Here is a 15,761-nt window from a genome sequence, read left to right as displayed (position 1 = left end):
TCGGTCGCGAGCAAAGGAGCCCCATTGCGATCCAAAAAATTCCACAAAAATAAAGCCTGACGTCGCGCACGCCACGTGAAGACACACACAACGACGGACTTGTGTGTGGCCCGTCCGCTCTCGCTATCTTCTCCGACCCTCGAGCCTCTACCCTCGTCTCGGGTCGAGGACGACAGCAGCCACAGGGTATCCCGGTCGAACGACTCGTCGCTTGGACGGACTGTTAGGAGGAAAAGGCAGGCCTTCCCTCTCACCCAAGCTCTCTACCCTCTTTCTTGGACGCGCTCCAAGATAGTCGAGTAGTGGAGCGTGCGCGCGAGAGAGAGAAAGAGAGAAGAAAGGGACCATGTCGCGACCTGCATCCTCCCAACGAGGGGGAGGCGCCGCGAACCATCAATCTCGCACTGCCTCACCCGCCCTGTCGAGTGCATCCAAGGGTTCCAATGCCGCCGTGAGCGCTGCGGGCAACGCCGGTGCAGGAAACGGCGGTGCAGCCACCGCCTCCCAGAACCAGCAGCAGCAGATTAATGCCTCGCTCAAGTCGCTCCTTGGGCAGCCCGTTGCATTGACGCTCTCGCCTATTCCACCTGCGACGGAGCCTTCGACGGAGCAAGGCCTTCTCTGGGCGCACGACGTGCAGATGGGCCTCGCCGTCCTCGAAGTCCCGCGCGGCTTTCCAGCATCATCCAGCAAGGGCCCCAGCTCGACCGTCGCTCTGCCTTACCCCACCAACGCCGCCGCGTACCCCACCCCGCAGCTTTCGTCGCTCAAGGTGGCCGCACAGGGCGGCGACTCGGGAAGCAGCCGGACCAGCTTCAACCTCGTCAAGCTGCGCCGCATCACGTCCGTCAAGCCACTCCAGGACGCCTCGGCGTCGAAGCTCTCGCTGACCCCGTGCAGAGAGGTCAACGTCCAGGCTGCCGAGGCGCGGGAGAGGGCAGCGACGGGTGAAGCACTAAAGCGGGCGGCCAAGATCGGTGTGGGCGTCAGCAAGCTGGGCCAGGACGTCTTTGATGCACTAAGCAAGACGTGAGTTCATTTCTCTGCCCTTCCCTCTCAAGTTCTTGTTTGCTGATTGGTCGTCACTTTAGTCTACCTTGTAGATGGGCGGATCAGCATATCATTGTCATGGACGAGATGGTGGTTGTGGGTGTTTTCTTCCCCCCTTGTTGCAAGACTTTCGTCTGACTGACCCTTGACGTTACAGTCACCCGCCGAGTACGACAAGGCGCACATCCCCAACATGTCCCAGGAAATGCTGCAGGCGCTAGCCGATGGGAAAGACGCACCGGGCGCGCCTCCCGACGGCAAGCAAAAGGCGACGAGATGGCAGCGGGTCTCCAAGGTTCTCGAGGGAGAACGACGGAAAATCCTCAGTCGTCAGCAACAGTAGCAGACGACAAAGAGGGGTGAAATCAAAAGAAACCTTTACAGTCACTGAGAGAGAGAGAGAACAGCTGCCCTGTTCTGATCCATGTGTGCATACCGGTCGCATTGACAATGTGAAGGGGAAGGGAAGAAACGGTAAGGAGGACAGTAAGAAGCAGTACAGAGATGATCAGTAGTACTCTTCTTCGCTGTCGTCTTCTTCGGCATCGGCACCAAACGGCCTGAATTCTGCGCTATCCTGCGCCCTCCTCAGTCTCCTCGAGACCTCTGCCTCGTCATCGCCGCTGGCGTAGCCCTGGCCGCCAAACAGGCTCAGCGCGACAGGCAGCAGGACCAAGCCGTGCAGAGCACCAGTGATGATGAGGACGAACCACAAGGAGGCGTAGTAGAGTTTGAGGATGTCCGAGTGTGCCCAAAAGAGGACAGAGATGCCAACGAGCTTGGTTCCAGTGATGCCACTAATTACCGACGGTCCCACATCCACCAGCGCCGCCCAGGCTCGCTCATCGCGCTCCTTTTGAGCCCACGATACGGAAGACGAGGGATTGTGGAGGGTGGAGAAGCCTGCCGCTCCGCCGCCGCCACTCGCCGAGGAGGAGGCGCGCATAAAGGCCCTGGCGACGTGGGCGCAGAACTCGACGCAGATGGCCGAGCAGACAGCCAAATTGACGAGCGTCAGCGCGTTGAGGCCGATGCCGAGATAGGCCATGCTGGCGGCCACGCACAGGACTGCATTCGAGACACAGGCAGCCACGATGAGGGCCGTCCAGAGCGAGCCGAGGAGCAGCGTCGTGACGGCAATAATGGCGACCAACGAGCCCCCGAGGAGTTGCAAGGCCAAGCGGTCGAGGTACAGGTACTGGTCGAAGAAAGGCGAAAAGACAGAGTAAGCAAAGACGTCAATCTTGCCGTTCTCGGACGAGGAAGCAGCAGCGATGATGTCCTTTGACATTCGCTCCGTCGAAGCGAGCGCATCGATGAAGTCAGCCTGAGATCGCAATGGCGTGTGGAAGGTCCTGAAATGCGAGCTGATAACCTTCTCATCCTGTATGCTAAGGGCAGCAGAGTAGGCCGCCTGACCGCCGAGCGGGCAGTCTTGGTCGGTCGGGCTCTTGAGCCACTGCTCGAGGTACCTCATGAATTCTTGTCCTTCTGGCATGCCTTGCAACGTGATGTTCCAGCCTGGATCGCGGCCTTCGAAGCAAGGCTGACAATCTGGCTCGCCGTCGGACGGTCCGCAGAACTTTCTAGGGTCAGATTTCCTCACCCGGCAGCACATTTCCAGGGCAGGATTGAGCCACTGGAGCATGTCATCGAGCCAGGAGCTGGCCGGCTCGGCGAGGAAGCTGACCTCTGGTCGCCTCCTCTCTCCCTCGAGCGTGTTGGCAAGCGAGAGCGGCTCGCACGTTGTGAAACGGCCGCAGATCGACTGTTGAGCCTCTCTCGTCGCAGGGTCGGCTCCACGGACGACGAAGTAAACAGGGGGCCCCACGTCGAGATAAGCGTCGATGCCGTCAAAGTAGTCGCGCAAGTACGAGCCTTCAGGCAGGGCCAGCCTTTGGTCCAAGCCCATCTCGACATGCCGAACTGAGACCAAGCTCACAGCGAAAAGCGCCGCAAAGACGACGAGAACCAACTTCTTCACCGAGGGCTTGATGAGCCAGGGAGCATAGTGTCTTCGTACGAAACGTCCTAGGAAGCCTTCGCTGGCGAGGCCCTGGAGCGTGCCGGGACCGACATTGGCGTAGTCGATCGATGATCCCCCTGTAGTGCCATCGCCAGACGTGCCGGATCGGGAGCGACCCGGTATCTTCAGGCAAGGCAAGCAGTCGATCCTCTCCGCTTCCGTACGATCGGCATCGAGGGCCATGGCAGCGACAAAGACGGTGCACTGGAGAGCCGCGACGAATGCCATGCTTGCCGCTGCGTAAAGGGCGAAATGGCGGACAGCTGGCATGGGAATAGTGGCTCCAAGGAGAAAGGCTGCCACTTGGACAGAGGCACTGAGCAGGATGCTCGGCCCTACTTTGGACAGTGTCCTTGCCGCTCGTTCTGTGGCGTCGACGTGGTAAGCCTGGCCGAATGCGATGCTTGCTCTTCGGGTACCGGCTTCGTGACCATCCTCGATGCTCTCTTCGTCGGTGCGGCTATCGTCGGTAGCAGCAAATCCAGCCGCGGCCAGTGCCGAAGTGCTCCTCGAGTAGCTTGTGCTGGTTGCATACGGATTGGCCGTGCTCGCCAGAGCATTCTGCCGGTCCATCTCGTTTGCAAGCAAGAAGACGTTGTCCACACCGACGGCAAGGAGGAGGAAGGGAAGGACCTCGACAATGACGAGCGTCACCTTGACACCGACGGCAGAAAAGAGGCCAACAGCAGACGAAACTGCAGCGATGACGACGACGATGCCAAAGAGACCCAGCGCGAACTTGGAATTGACAAATAGTCGACGAGACCACGAGTGTGGGTGCGCACCCATGGAACCCTGAGATCGAGAGGGGAGAAATGAGAGTATTCGACCAGCGAGACCGGATCGATGGTGATTACCCGATGGCCGACGTGAGGTGGAGAGGCCATTGCTTCGCGAGCTTGCAGATGAGCTGGAGCTGCCCCCTCCCAAGGTGAGGGAAGCGTAGAGGAACATGAAGACGTAAGACAGAACGACGATGACGACGTCGGTGCTGCCGGCCCTGGCGAGTTCCTGCTGCAAGCTGCTCTCGGTGCTTAGCCACATCTCTAGACCCAGTTCTCTCCGTCTGATCCCGAGCGGATGTTCCCCTCCTTCTTCCTCATCGATGCCCGCAATGGAAAAGAGCAACTTTTCCAGTGCAATCTCCCAGTCTTGTGCTCGAGCCACCTCTGTCTCGTTGAGGCTGTTGGTGACAACCCACGTTGTAACAAGCGAGCGTGCGTCGCTGGCTTTGCCTTCCGCAGAGGTGTCGCCGGCGTCACCAGACACGATTGTCTCGGGTACACCTCCGAGAATGATGTTGCGTTTCAGGGGCTGACCAAAAGCGGGCAGACACTCTGCCGGGCTCGAAGCGCAACGGTCCAGAGCATCCTTCCAGTTTCCCTCGTTGAGACCCTGGAGACTGTCACCGAAATACCCCATGATGCTCTGTACGACGCAGGGTCCATTTGGACCGGCGGGAGCAAAGCAGACGTCGTCCAGGGTGAAGCCTTTGGGCGACTTGAGTGCGCGAATTTCGGCCTCGACGTCGGCCCACCACTGAAGTCTTTCCCAGTTGAGCACCGGGCTTGCTTCGTCGACGAGACGTTGCTGCCATTCGTCGCCTGCGGTTGGCTTCATCGTCTTGGCCAATGCGGCGGCCGTCTTGTCCATTACAAAGATCTGCTGTGTTCGGTAGAAGGGACCAAAGTGCTCGTCAAAGTACATCTTACGATGCCTTGCCTCTGATCCAGGGCTGACCCAGAGCTCCACTGGATCCGTCTCGACATCGAAACGGCGCCAACCGAGATTGGCGAGAGCGACGAAGAGTGCAGCTAGGCCGAATGTGACGTAGGGGTATCTCGCACAGCGCAGTCCCAACCTGTAAAAGAAGGAACTCAACCAGACGTTTAGCTTGTAGGATCGAGGCTGCGTGGTTGATAGGGCCCCTCTCGAGGTAGAGGACGATCCAAGGCCGATCCCAGCTAGGAGTGCGCTTCCACGTGCTGCCAGCCGTTGGCCGTGAGACCCTAGCGACTCATCGTCGACGTCGTCGCCACTATACTCGTCCCTTGCCCTGGCCCCCACCAGACTCTGATGCGTTCCATCGGCGGTGTTGGCTCCGGACATGCCTGAATGGCGATCGTCTTGCTCCTCGCTGCTGAGCCTCACTCTTTCGTAGCCGCTTCCCTCGCTCCGCACGCTGATGCCGCTGTTACGATGCCGGATCGCCGCCCTCTTTCTCCGTCCTAAATTGTGCCGCAGGCCGATGCCATAGCCTGTCAACATAATGACAAGGCCAAGCGCATACATGACGGCGACAAAGAGACCGAAGCAGCTGATCCACCTTCCACCTCCAAAGGGCAGAGAGACGGTGCATGTCTCATGGTGCACGGGCGGGCCAACGTAGGGCAATGTCGCGCAGACTTCTGGGCAGTCCGTGCAGGCGCATCGGGAAAGCAGGTCCGGGTCGCCGCACTGACGGGGCGTCGGATTGAACGGCAGAGGCTCACTGTTCGATCTTGAAATCGACGAGGTGTTGGCGTGGGGAAAGTTGATCTGGAACGGGCTGCCAACCAAAGGCTTGACGTCTCCCATGTACTTGAGGAACGCATCTGCATCCTTTGCCCCTCCTCCTAGCAGGTCCATCGCAAAGGCGTTTCCGGGACCAAACTTCACGTTCTTGCAGTTGTCGTAGAGACCCTGTCGGAACTCCTCGCCCGCCCAGTAATTGATTGTCTTTACAGCCACGTCGCCGTCGGCACCTGGCGTGGAGCTCTTCTGCGTCTCGACGACATCGAGATACTGTGACTGGTCGCCCCCACAGGTCATGGAGCAAAACAGATTTCGAAAGTTGTTTCGACAAGCTGGACACCCAGACACCAGCGCCTCGGCCTGATCGACATTTTGACGCAGCGACTCCACCTGGTCGGCGGTGCAGCAAAGGGGCCCAGAGGAGAATGTAGGTCCACACACTGCAACCACCGACTTTCTCAGCTCGTTGTCGGGCTGGTGCGACAGTCAGTGACGTAGTGACATTTAGGGGTACCAGTTGGCTCACCTGCTCGGCGTCGACCTCTTCCAGTGCACAGGGCAGATCTGGCGAGAAGACGGAGCTCTTGCCACAGCTGCCCCGCATGTTACATCTTCCCGGTCGTCTCCCCCTGCCGGCAGAAGCCATAGCTGCCTGCTCAGCCATCGCCATCCTCGTTGTGGGTTGTCGTGGCAAGGGTCCCCACCTTGAACTGGAGGGGCAGCCACAATCTTAATCAGAGTGGCACGTGCGACGCGGTGGCTCTGGCGCGCATCTCTGAGCTGAGGTCAAGCAGGTAAGCTTCTGCGAGCCCGGGCAAGGACGCCAATTGCCTATCTCCCGCGTTGGCCATGAGTCCAGGAGTGGCTCCGTAAGCCAACGGAAAGATTGCCGGTGCGGTGCGTCACCAAGCTCGGAGGTCCGTTGAGACTGTATCGAGTCTAGAGAGTGCGTGACCAGGACGGTTATAGAATGGCATGCCAACCATTCTGACAAGCGACGGAAGTCCGGACCTGGATGTCCTCTTCGCAAACAAACCAAATCCCGAGCGAGCGTGAATTGACTGATATGTGAGAGACTGGCGGCGACGGAAACAGCAGCGGCAATGTCTCTCTGCGCTGAGGTGGAAATTATAGCCCATCGCCGCTCTTCATGCTTTGAGGCACCGCCTCTTTTTTCTTCTTCGACAAAGTCCTCCTTTCTACGTATATCCTTCCCCTTTTCGCTTCTACACGATTGCTCTCCTACACACCGCATCCGTGATCCCCTGACAAAAGACAATTGCTCCCTCCTTCTCGCCATGTCGCGTCTTCTCTCCCTTGCCTCTTTAGCCTTTCTCCTTTTGTTGCCGCTTGTCACCGCCTTCGAAGTCGTTTTCCCGGGCGGTAAGGCAGGTGGCTACTGGGTCTCAAACGCCACCAATCTCCTGCGCTGGACCAGTGAGTTTGCCTGGTCTGGCCAGGTCGTCAAAGAATTCATCATCAGCTAACTCTCTATTTCTTTTGTCTCACCTCCTTTGATTGGGCTAATGAGCAGACAATGGCTCTGGTGAGTCTTCAGACTACCGACCACGATAATATGACAGAGGAAAGCTAACAGCAACACCAAAGAGTCTCAGCTCTTCTCAGTCGAGCTTCTCAACGCCAATTCCTCGAGCCTTAACGGCAACTTCCGTGAGTCATTGCTCAGCCGACTACGGAGAGAAAGCATTTCACTAATCCTTGAGACATGCCCGGGAAGAGATCGCCAATGCCTTGCCCTCGGCGAACCAGACAGCTGTGATTGTCCTCGATATGATTCCGGCTGGCACGTACAGGCTCCCCTTCGTCAACCCGAACAACTACACGCTCAACAGTGGGTCCTTTCCCAGCTCTCTTTACCGCATTTAGAAGGGAATAGCTTACGATCAACGCCGTCTCCCACAACAAAGAGCCTGAGCTCTACTACAGTGAGCTCCTCATTACCTCTGTCTTCCTTTCTAACGACTGATTCCTCCCCACATCAAGCTTCGCCCGAATTTGAGATCAAAAAGGCCGGCACCTCGCCCTCGCCTGCCCTCAATGACTCGAGCGTCTCTGGGCCAGTCATTGCTCCAACCCCCACTACCAGCGCTCCGGCTTCTACGACGACCTCACCGTCGACGCTCGGCACCACGTTTGGCACCAACAACACGGAAAAGTCGCCCACTGCTACCACCACCACTGTTGCGCCTCTTTCAGCCTCGCCAAATAGCAACACGTCGAACTCTACGGCGTCTTCCAGCAACCGTGGAGGGCAGAAGGAGAACGCCTCCCTCAGGATGTGGGTCGATGTGCTCGCTCTGGGCACCTCGGTTGTGATCGCTGGTCTCATTTCCGTGCTCTGATGACGGTCCTTCTCCCTCTGCCCGTCATCGAGCGCACCTCAGTTTCTTCTCACCTCTCTCCCCATCTACTTTTCCCCACGACGTATTCAACAGACGTAGCAATTACAGTCTTCATCACAGCATCGCTCTCTTGACGGTCGTGACATGACATACAGCGTAAAGAAGATTAGGACACTACAAATACAGTGAAAAAAAAGAGGAAATGCGCTCCAAGATTGCTCAAGCGCCCATAGACTGCCGCTTCCTCTTCTTGATGCTCTTTTCCGCCTTTTCCTTTTCCATTCTCTCTTTGCAGTCGGGGCAGTACCACGTTTGTGGCAATGGCTTGCTGAGACCCACGCAGGAGAGATGGAACCACTCGTAGGGACATTCGTCCGAGTCGCACCCAATCATCTCGCCAAACGAGACGCGCTGGCAGTGGCAGTACAGCGTCTCGTCCTTTTCCTCGCCACCCTCTTCGCCCTCGGCATCGGGTCGGTCGCTGCTGGGGCCCATGGCGCCGTGCGGGCCGCCCGAAGAGGCAGCCAGTGCCATCGAGCCGCTGCCTAGGGGGCTCGATGAGGAGGCAGCAAGATTAGAAAGGCCCGACTGCCTCGGTCGACCGACTTGCTTCTTCAGCGACGTCGACCCTGTGGCGCCAGCACCGAGAGGAGAGGCTGCTGCCATAGGTGTCGAGCGGTCCGCCGAAGGAGGTCGGGTGGAACGAGGCGCCGACTCGCCGCGAATCCCACCGGTCGGCGTCAGTGCGCCCGGTGGCGCCTTGCGCTTTGTACCAATTGTGGGTGTCATCTCGCCACCAGGGCTCTTGAGACCTGCCAGCGCAGCCGGAAGCGACGCCAGCGAAGGCAGACTGAGCGCTGCAGCTGATCCGGTCCCATTCGCTAGGCCAGTGAATTGCTCTGCCTCTTGGATCAGATGCGGTGCGATCCTCGCCACCTCGTTGCTCAGCCTCTTGTGGTGCGCGCAGACGGACCGCCACAGCCCCTTTGCCAATGCCTCTTTCTGGCCATTCCACTCGTCTGCCCGCTGGTAATCATGCTTGATCTTCTCAACGAGCTTGTCCGCCTTTTGGCGGTCGGCATCCGTCATGACAAGGGTTGCGCCACTCCCATTGGAGGTTGCTGTGCCGTTGCTTCCATTCTCCGCCGTAGTGCCCCTCGCGAGAAGATCTCTCAGCTGCGCTTCCCTCGCAGCAATCTTCGGCAGCATGTCTGATCAAAATAAGTCCGAAAGTGAGCCGAGCAGGCGCTTCCTTTAATAAACTTGCATCAGCCGTCTGAACTCACCTTGAACCTTTTGATCCTTGTGCTCGATCTCCTTGATGATGTGATTCACCTCCAACGGCAGGTTGTCGAGGGTCGAGACAAACTCGCTCGCCATCTGGGCGATCTCGCCCGGGTCTTCAATCATGTTGGCTGATGTCCTTGTCCGCTCAGATTCTCCGGGTGTTCATCGCCCTCCGACGTTCATCGACTAACGGGGGATGGAGACGAAACCTGGAATTGCAGTTGTTACAGTACAAATCTGAGAATAATTATATAGACCACGTGGCTAACTGATGGGCCTGTACTCCGAGAACACTGTGTAAAATCGACGTTTCCAATGACCTTTTTTTCGACGGTGTCTTTCTACCGTTATCTTCTCTCCTCCCTTCCTTTCTTCAGAGCTTGTCGATGCATTGTCAGTATTATCGAGGATATAAGTATGGTACAATTAGGACAACGTGATTAGTACAAATGGCGCCGTGCCAAGAAGAGGGCGGCCACGCCGGCAAAGCCGACTGACCAGCCGAGGCCGCCGAGGATTCGGGCCTGGCGTCGCTCCCTTTCTCGTGCCTTGTGGTAGCCTTCGTTGGAAAAGGTGACCATTGTGTATAGACTGGCCCACCAGGCCGAGGGAAGCACCTTCATGAGCATGTTGTCGACGCGCTTCCGGACGAGGTACGGGGTGGAAACGACTCGGCTGCACATTTCGCGGTAGTTGTCCAAGGCAAGCTCCGAGATGGCCACCAAGTCGTTGTGTCTGCTCGAAGTGTATGCGTCAAAGGCTTGGTGAAGTGCCACCGCCCTCTGCTTAGCCTTCGCTTTCGTAGAAGCCGACGCCGCAGTCGCTTTGGCATTTTGACCAGTCACATGAACGCCGCTGTCGACACGACTGTGAGGACCAAAAGAGATGTCGGTACCAGTGGATAGATCGACACTCGCTGTTGGACCTGCGTGCTTGTCGATGAGGTCGAGCATTACTCTGACGTCCTCGAGGCCGCAATTGAGGCCTTGCCCGTAGAAGGGCACCATCGCATGCGAAGCATCGCCCAGGAGAATCGCCCGGGACTTGTAGTGGTAAGGCCGACATCGGATCGTGGCCAGTGGGCTCGGTCTTCGCTGGCTGATGTCCCTGATCAGAGCCTCTCTACCGAGCAAATCGACGGCATCGGCAAAGTGCTCATCAAAGAAGTCCGAGATGCCCTTGGCAGAGGAGAGGTTCTCGTCAAACACCTTTGAGGGTGCAAAGAGCGTCGAAGTGAAAGACTTGTCCTGGTTGGCCAGAGCGATGAGCATAAAGTCGTGACGAGGCCAGATATGAAGGTGGTTGGGATCCAGTGCAAAGTCGCCGTTGGGGTCCGCAGGGATGTGCAGCTCTACGTAGCTATTGTCGATGTACGACTGCGAAAAGTCCATGCGGACCGCTTTGGCCATCTCTGAGCGAACGATGGAATGCATGCCGTCACATCCAAAAACAACGTCGGCGGTGTAGATGCCCTCCCGTTCATCCTTGCCGCTCACAGCAAACTGCAGCTGCACCTCGTCCTCATCCTCGTCTTCGTCTTCTCGGCGGCGAGAGCGTGCATGGAAGTTGATGTGCTTGAGCTTGTGTCGGTAATGGACGTTGATCCGCGGATTCGCCTCGGCGTGCTCGACGACGAGTGCATTGAGGAGGGTCCTCGAAACGGAGTTGATAGACTGTAGAGCAGAGGTATCAGCTTTGCCTGCAGAGCGGTGGCGCTTAACTCCGGGCTCACCTCGCCGTGGATGCCGTACAGCTGGCTCATCTGCTCGCCGGCCTTTGTATGGATCATACGAGCATGCATAGGTACTGCGCTGCTCAAGACCGTCTCCGCCAGCGCCTCATCGACGGCCGCGAGCCCAGCAAGGCCGCGTGTAGAGATGGCGAGGTTGATGCTGCGCTGCCTCGACGGATCCTTTTGCGCCTCGTGCGCATCCGCGACAATGCGGTCCCGCAAGTCGAAGAGATCCACCTCGTAGCCCCTCTGAGCCAGGCCCAGTGCCGTGAGGCATCCTACCGGCCCGGCTCCGACGACGGCTGCTCTTCCTGCAGTAGTCATTGGTTGTGACTCAACGGAGATGGACGCCTCCACCGGGGATGACCAATGCAGAGGGAAGAAATCTGTTGACTCGTGACTTCTTTCTCTTCCAGATCGTGCTTGTTATTCGTGCTCTTACGACCAAATACAAATTCTCTTTTTATTATATGCTACGCCACGTGGCTTCAACAGCAGTAGCGGTTCTATTAAGCTTCCGTTCACGAACCTCACCTCCAGGCTGGCAAGGGCGGCGAGTACTACCAACAGCCAGCAAGGATGAAGACGGGGACAGCAGGAGCATCTTTGTTGCGACGGATGCGATCATCGTCGCCGTCATGCCTTCTCATCATGCTTCTCGTCTCGATCGTGGCGCTGATGTCGGCGCGGCCGGCCTCGGGACACATGGTCGAGCTGCTGCCGAGCAAGAAGGAGTGCTTCTTCGAGGACCTCAACCCCGGGGACCAGGTCAGTATTTCTGAGTCTGCGCTGCTACGAAAGAAAGAAAAGAGAGAGAGAGAGCTGATACAGCTGCCCTGACAGATGACGCTGACCTACCAAGTCGGAGGTGGGGGCCATCTCGACATCGATGCCTACCTGACGGACCCCAACCAAGCCAAGCTCTTTGAGCTCGTCCGAAAGGACACGGGCACCTACAGCTTCACTGCCCAGCACGCGGGCCGCTACACGTACTGCTTCAGCAACGAATTCAGCACCGTGTCGGACAAGACGGTCAGCTTCAACGTCCACGGCATCATCTACGTCGCAGACGACGGCGAGATGCTGCCCATCGAGCGCGAGATCAGGGACCTGGCCGCGGCATTGCAGGCCGTCAAGGATGAGCAAGAGTACCTCGTCATCAGGGAGCGGGTGCACCGAAATAGTGGGTGTCTCTTTCTCTCTTTGGAAGCTTGTTGAGAGAGTATCTGCTGACGATTCAATTCGACAGCGGCCGAATCGACAAATACCAGGGTCAAGTGGTGGTCCATCATCCAGGCCTTCATGCTTGTCGGGGCCTGCGCCTTCCAAGTGTACTTTGTCAAGCGGTGAGTCACGTTTATGCGCTCCTGCTTCCCTTCTCGTTGCTGACCCTCGCATCCTTTGCCCTTTTCCCTAGCCAATTCGAGGTCAAGTCGTCAGCGTTTTAACATCTGTATTTCACTCTCCAACCTGCTCGAGAAGAATAAGACCTTCCAAAAAGAAGACAGACAAGACGTAGTCTGCCTTTCTCGCCATGTACTGGACTGAACAAAGGCAATTGGGCCACCGAGGGCGTCCCAGATGCGGGGGACAAGGGGAAGAAAATACAGAGAAAAGCAGGAAAGCCTATATGCACAGGGGGAAGATGGGGAAGGGGGAGGGGAGGGGGCGCAATTACACTGGAGAGGGAGAACAAGGTCCGGTCGGTCAAGCAACGAGGAAGTTGGATTCGCCTCTCATGGAAGGCAGGTCATCTGCATCGAGGCCATACGCCTCGATGGCGTCGCCCTGCAGCAGGCCCTCGTCCATGCCCTCCTCGCCGTCTTCCAGGACGGCCCAATTGGGACTCGGGCCGTTGTTCTTTGTTGTTGTCGCTGCCGACAGCGACGAGCTAGAGGACGACGAGGAGATGGTGCGGATGGTGGCGCCTGCGCCAGAGATGCTCGGTCTTGCGAATGCCGAAGCCGACGAAGACTGTAGTGAGGGCTGGAGCGCCAGTGAGGGGCCTCGCTTCTTGAATCTCTTTGCCGTGCTGGTCCCCTCGTCGATGGTCGTCTTTGGTCTTCGGGACGGCGAAAGCTGGGGAAAGGCGTGGACGACCGTTGTTGCGTTTGTGTCGATGCTTGAGACACTGTTGTGCGATGTATTTCTGGGGACCTGCGCCTGGCCCAGACCACCACCCATGATCGACGACGACGGTCTCGGGCGGAAGCTCGCAGGTGCCTTGAAGCCCACGCTGCTGTTGCTGTTACCATTTGCCTGCCTGTTGGCGGGGGCGGTGAAGCCGAATGATGATGAGGATCCCTTCGTTGGCGAGGCTGTTTTGACCGCCTTGCTCTGGGGCCTCATCGACAAAGGCGTTGGTGTCGGAGCCATGGCGGGCGGCCGTCTGATCGAGGATGGCTTCTGCATCGTGCTAGGAGTCTGGCCGTACACGCTACCGCTCTGGCTGACGCTGTTCGACAGGAGTCGGCTGCTGCTTGCGCCGCCCTTGACGGTACTGCCTGTCATGTTGCTATTCAGTCGCTGCCGCTTGTTGCCTGTCTGAGGCGTGGCCTCCACCGCAGGCTGTCGATTTTGGGCATCGCTTGCACCCAAGACCGGCCTCGCCGCGTTCGACGCAACGCGCGGACGCTGTATGCACAAGTGATCAGCGTCGCCTTTGTAACAAAGATGTCTAGACTCGCGTGCTCACCTTCTTCGAGGCTGCCTCGCCAATGGAAGCCACCAGCTCGTCGATGAAGCGGGAGCCATCGACTGTGAATACCTTGCCCGTCTCGGCCTCCCACGCTGGAATTGCTCGCTGCAATTCGTCTTCGAGCTATTCAAAAGGGAGATTTTGGTGAGCTCCGTACCAAGAAGCCAAGCTGGCGAGAATTTACCTTTGGCTTGAGCATCTTGAGACGTTTCCTTGTCTTTTCCTCGCGCAGCAATCGGCCGGGGTCGCCCCTGGCTCCCCTTCCCATGAGCCTCGTCTGGTCCTTTGCGCTCTCCTCGAGCGCCTTGCCCTCGTCGAGCAGATCCCTGTACCGCTTGACAAGGGCAAGAGGCACCCGCTTGAGCTCTGCCTCGCGTCTGAGCACCTCAACGTGTTGCTCGTGCAGCCTCAGCAGCTCGTCCGACGGCTCGACGCCTGCGTCAATCTGCCCACTGCCGTCGTCGAGGTCGTAGAAGAACTGTTCAAAGTCTTGCGTCCTCTCCTCTGGGCTCATTCGAATCTCGTCCCAGAGGTCGGCAATCGACTGTCGGACCTTTGAGATGAAGAGGGCCATGTGCTGGCTCTTGAGCTCGCGCATCTTGAGCAGCTCCGACTCGTAGGCCTCGATGACTGAGGCAGTGGAGCCGCAGTTGCTCTGGACAAAGGCATCCATCTCCTCCTCGCCCACGTCAAACTTCATCCACAGCTCGACGAGCTCATCGTAGAGGGCCTGGATCTGCTCTTCTCTCCGTGTCTTTTCGTCTTCGAGGTGTTGACGCTTGGCCTTGGCAAGATTCAGATTCTCCTTGAGCGGCGCAAGCTCGTGCGCAGCAATAAGCCGAGGAGCAGGGCCGAGGGCAGCATGCGATCCAGAGGACCTTGTCGGCGTCGAATCTGGCACCGATGCCCCACCTGACGAGGGAGCCGATTCGCCCTCATCTCCATCGAGTGTCTCGACGGGCGCAAATTCTCCTCGGAACTCGTACTCTGTCTCGATGCCGTCGGCTGCCTCGATAGGGTTGCCCTCCTCGTCGACCATCTCCACCTCTGCCCACAAGGGCTGAAGACGAAGGTGTCGCAGAATCAGTGAGTCGAAGCTGGCCGAGCCATTGGACTGGGGCTGCACATCCGGAGGGTAGCATAGCTCAGACCAGAGCTGGAGAATGGCTTGCACAGTTGCATCGAGCTCCTTGCGCCTGCTCTGGACCTCGTTGGCGCACGATGCCAGGCTGGCGTTGAGGGTGTTGATGTACGAGACGGGCACGGTTTCGAACTTTGACGAAGCGGGCGACTCGGCCTCGAGCGCTGACAAGGAGGCAACAAAGCTGCCCAGCAACGGCTTGTATGCCTCGAGCTGGTCCCTGATCTTGTTCACCTGCGCCATTCGTGTTCCGTGCAAGTTCTTGAGTCGCTGCCATTCCGACTGCAGCGCGCTGATCCGAGGCAGCAAGGGAAGCTTTCGGGATTCGATCAAGGTCAGCATGACGCTGCATCTCTTCGACATGTATTCTTTCTCTGCTCACCTCTTCTGTCCCACAATTCTTGTTCTCACTGCTCCTCTTTCCCGCGGATGTCCTGTTTGGCTTGGCCTCCCCCAACGCAAGTCGCAATTCCTGGCACTCGCTCTCGAGCGTGTCTACCTTTGCCCTCGCTCCCTTGACCTCGCTCTCGACATTGGAGACCTGCCCATCAACAGCCTGCTTAAGCGCGTCGTGGAGCGCAGTGAGCGCGCCCTGCAGGTGGTCCGGCGGGTGGCCGAGCTGGGCGTGGAGCTCCTTGAGGTGCGCAGTGGAAGACGTCAAGAGATCCGAGAGCTCCTGCACGTCCATGTCTGTGATCTGTGTCGACGGCGCGCGACGCCGATGTCTTGCTGTATGTTCTCACTGTTTAGATCTGTAGCACTTGAGTCGGTAAAGAAGATTTGATAGTGACGGGGGTTGATGATGGCGACTGTGATCGTTTGGCTGTGATGGATGTTGGACGCGTCTCAGAACAACACCTCCCAGGCGTGGTGTCACGTGACTTTGATGCTGTGCTACGACACTGACAGTGGCCTCCGTCCAGTCTGTCCATCAATCTCTGCGTAGGTTC

At 58.0% G+C, this 15,761-nt stretch overlaps 7 protein-coding genes across 7 annotated transcripts; 3 read left to right on the top strand and 4 right to left on the bottom strand.

The window, feature by feature from the left end:
- Window positions 1-640: 640 nt before the first annotated feature.
- Window positions 641-1,393, top strand: FA10DRAFT_225992 (hypothetical protein; the record flags this gene model as incomplete). Its single annotated transcript, XM_025518667.1, has 3 exons — window positions 641-1,029; window positions 1,092-1,146; window positions 1,208-1,393. 3 exons carry the CDS (start codon window positions 641-643, stop codon window positions 1,391-1,393), a joined length of 630 nt encoding a protein of 209 aa, XP_025381493.1.
- FA10DRAFT_45385 (hypothetical protein) lies at window positions 1,374-6,285 on the bottom strand. The gene is made up of 2 exons (XM_025525496.1): window positions 6,117-6,285; window positions 1,374-6,064 (listed from the first exon to the last, which is right to left on the bottom strand). Exons 1-2 carry the CDS (start codon window positions 6,258-6,260, stop codon window positions 1,559-1,561), a joined length of 4,650 nt encoding a protein of 1,549 aa, XP_025381492.1. The 5' UTR covers window positions 6,261-6,285; the 3' UTR covers window positions 1,374-1,558.
- Window positions 6,286-6,888: 603 nt separating this feature from the next.
- Window positions 6,889-7,962, top strand: FA10DRAFT_277870 (hypothetical protein; the record flags this gene model as incomplete). The annotated part of the gene is made up of 6 exons (XM_025523412.1): window positions 6,889-7,027; window positions 7,125-7,136; window positions 7,199-7,261; window positions 7,329-7,442; window positions 7,519-7,536; window positions 7,595-7,962. The coding sequence occupies 6 exons, from the start codon at window positions 6,889-6,891 to the stop codon at window positions 7,951-7,953; spliced, it is 705 nt and encodes a 234-aa protein (XP_025381491.1). The 3' UTR covers window positions 7,954-7,962.
- Window positions 7,963-8,077: 115 nt separating this feature from the next.
- FA10DRAFT_264834 (hypothetical protein) lies at window positions 8,078-9,452 on the bottom strand. The gene is made up of 2 exons (XM_025520811.1): window positions 9,240-9,452; window positions 8,078-9,164 (listed from the first exon to the last, which is right to left on the bottom strand). Exons 1-2 carry the CDS (start codon window positions 9,361-9,363, stop codon window positions 8,173-8,175), a joined length of 1,116 nt encoding a protein of 371 aa, XP_025381490.1. The 5' UTR covers window positions 9,364-9,452; the 3' UTR covers window positions 8,078-8,172.
- A 165-nt stretch (window positions 9,453-9,617) lies between these two features.
- FA10DRAFT_277868 (FAD/NAD(P)-binding domain-containing protein) lies at window positions 9,618-11,340 on the bottom strand. Its single transcript, XM_025523411.1, has 2 exons — window positions 10,973-11,340; window positions 9,618-10,913 (listed from the first exon to the last, which is right to left on the bottom strand). Exons 1-2 carry the CDS (start codon window positions 11,294-11,296, stop codon window positions 9,681-9,683), a joined length of 1,557 nt encoding a protein of 518 aa, XP_025381489.1. The 5' UTR covers window positions 11,297-11,340; the 3' UTR covers window positions 9,618-9,680.
- A 118-nt stretch (window positions 11,341-11,458) lies between these two features.
- On the top strand, window positions 11,459-12,582 carry FA10DRAFT_264832 (supernatant protein factor, C-terminal domain-containing protein). The gene is made up of 4 exons (XM_025520810.1): window positions 11,459-11,740; window positions 11,816-12,155; window positions 12,222-12,318; window positions 12,390-12,582. Exons 1-4 carry the CDS (start codon window positions 11,624-11,626, stop codon window positions 12,418-12,420), a joined length of 585 nt encoding a protein of 194 aa, XP_025381488.1. The 5' UTR covers window positions 11,459-11,623; the 3' UTR covers window positions 12,421-12,582.
- Window positions 12,357-15,755, bottom strand: FA10DRAFT_44781 (hypothetical protein). The gene is made up of 4 exons (XM_025525495.1): window positions 15,194-15,755; window positions 13,855-15,126; window positions 13,668-13,793; window positions 12,357-13,606 (listed from the first exon to the last, which is right to left on the bottom strand). Exons 1-4 carry the CDS (start codon window positions 15,497-15,499, stop codon window positions 12,680-12,682), a joined length of 2,631 nt encoding a protein of 876 aa, XP_025381487.1. The 5' UTR covers window positions 15,500-15,755; the 3' UTR covers window positions 12,357-12,679.
- Between the last annotated feature and the right edge of the window lie 6 nt (window positions 15,756-15,761).

The sequence above is a fragment of the Acaromyces ingoldii genome (genome assembly GCF_003144295.1).
Source record: "Acaromyces ingoldii strain MCA 4198 unplaced genomic scaffold FA10scaffold_1, whole genome shotgun sequence".
NCBI lineage: Eukaryota > Fungi > Basidiomycota > Exobasidiomycetes > Exobasidiales > Cryptobasidiaceae > Acaromyces > Acaromyces ingoldii.
Note: the sequence above shows the minus strand (reverse complement) of the source record. Positions and strands in the feature narration are given on the sequence as shown.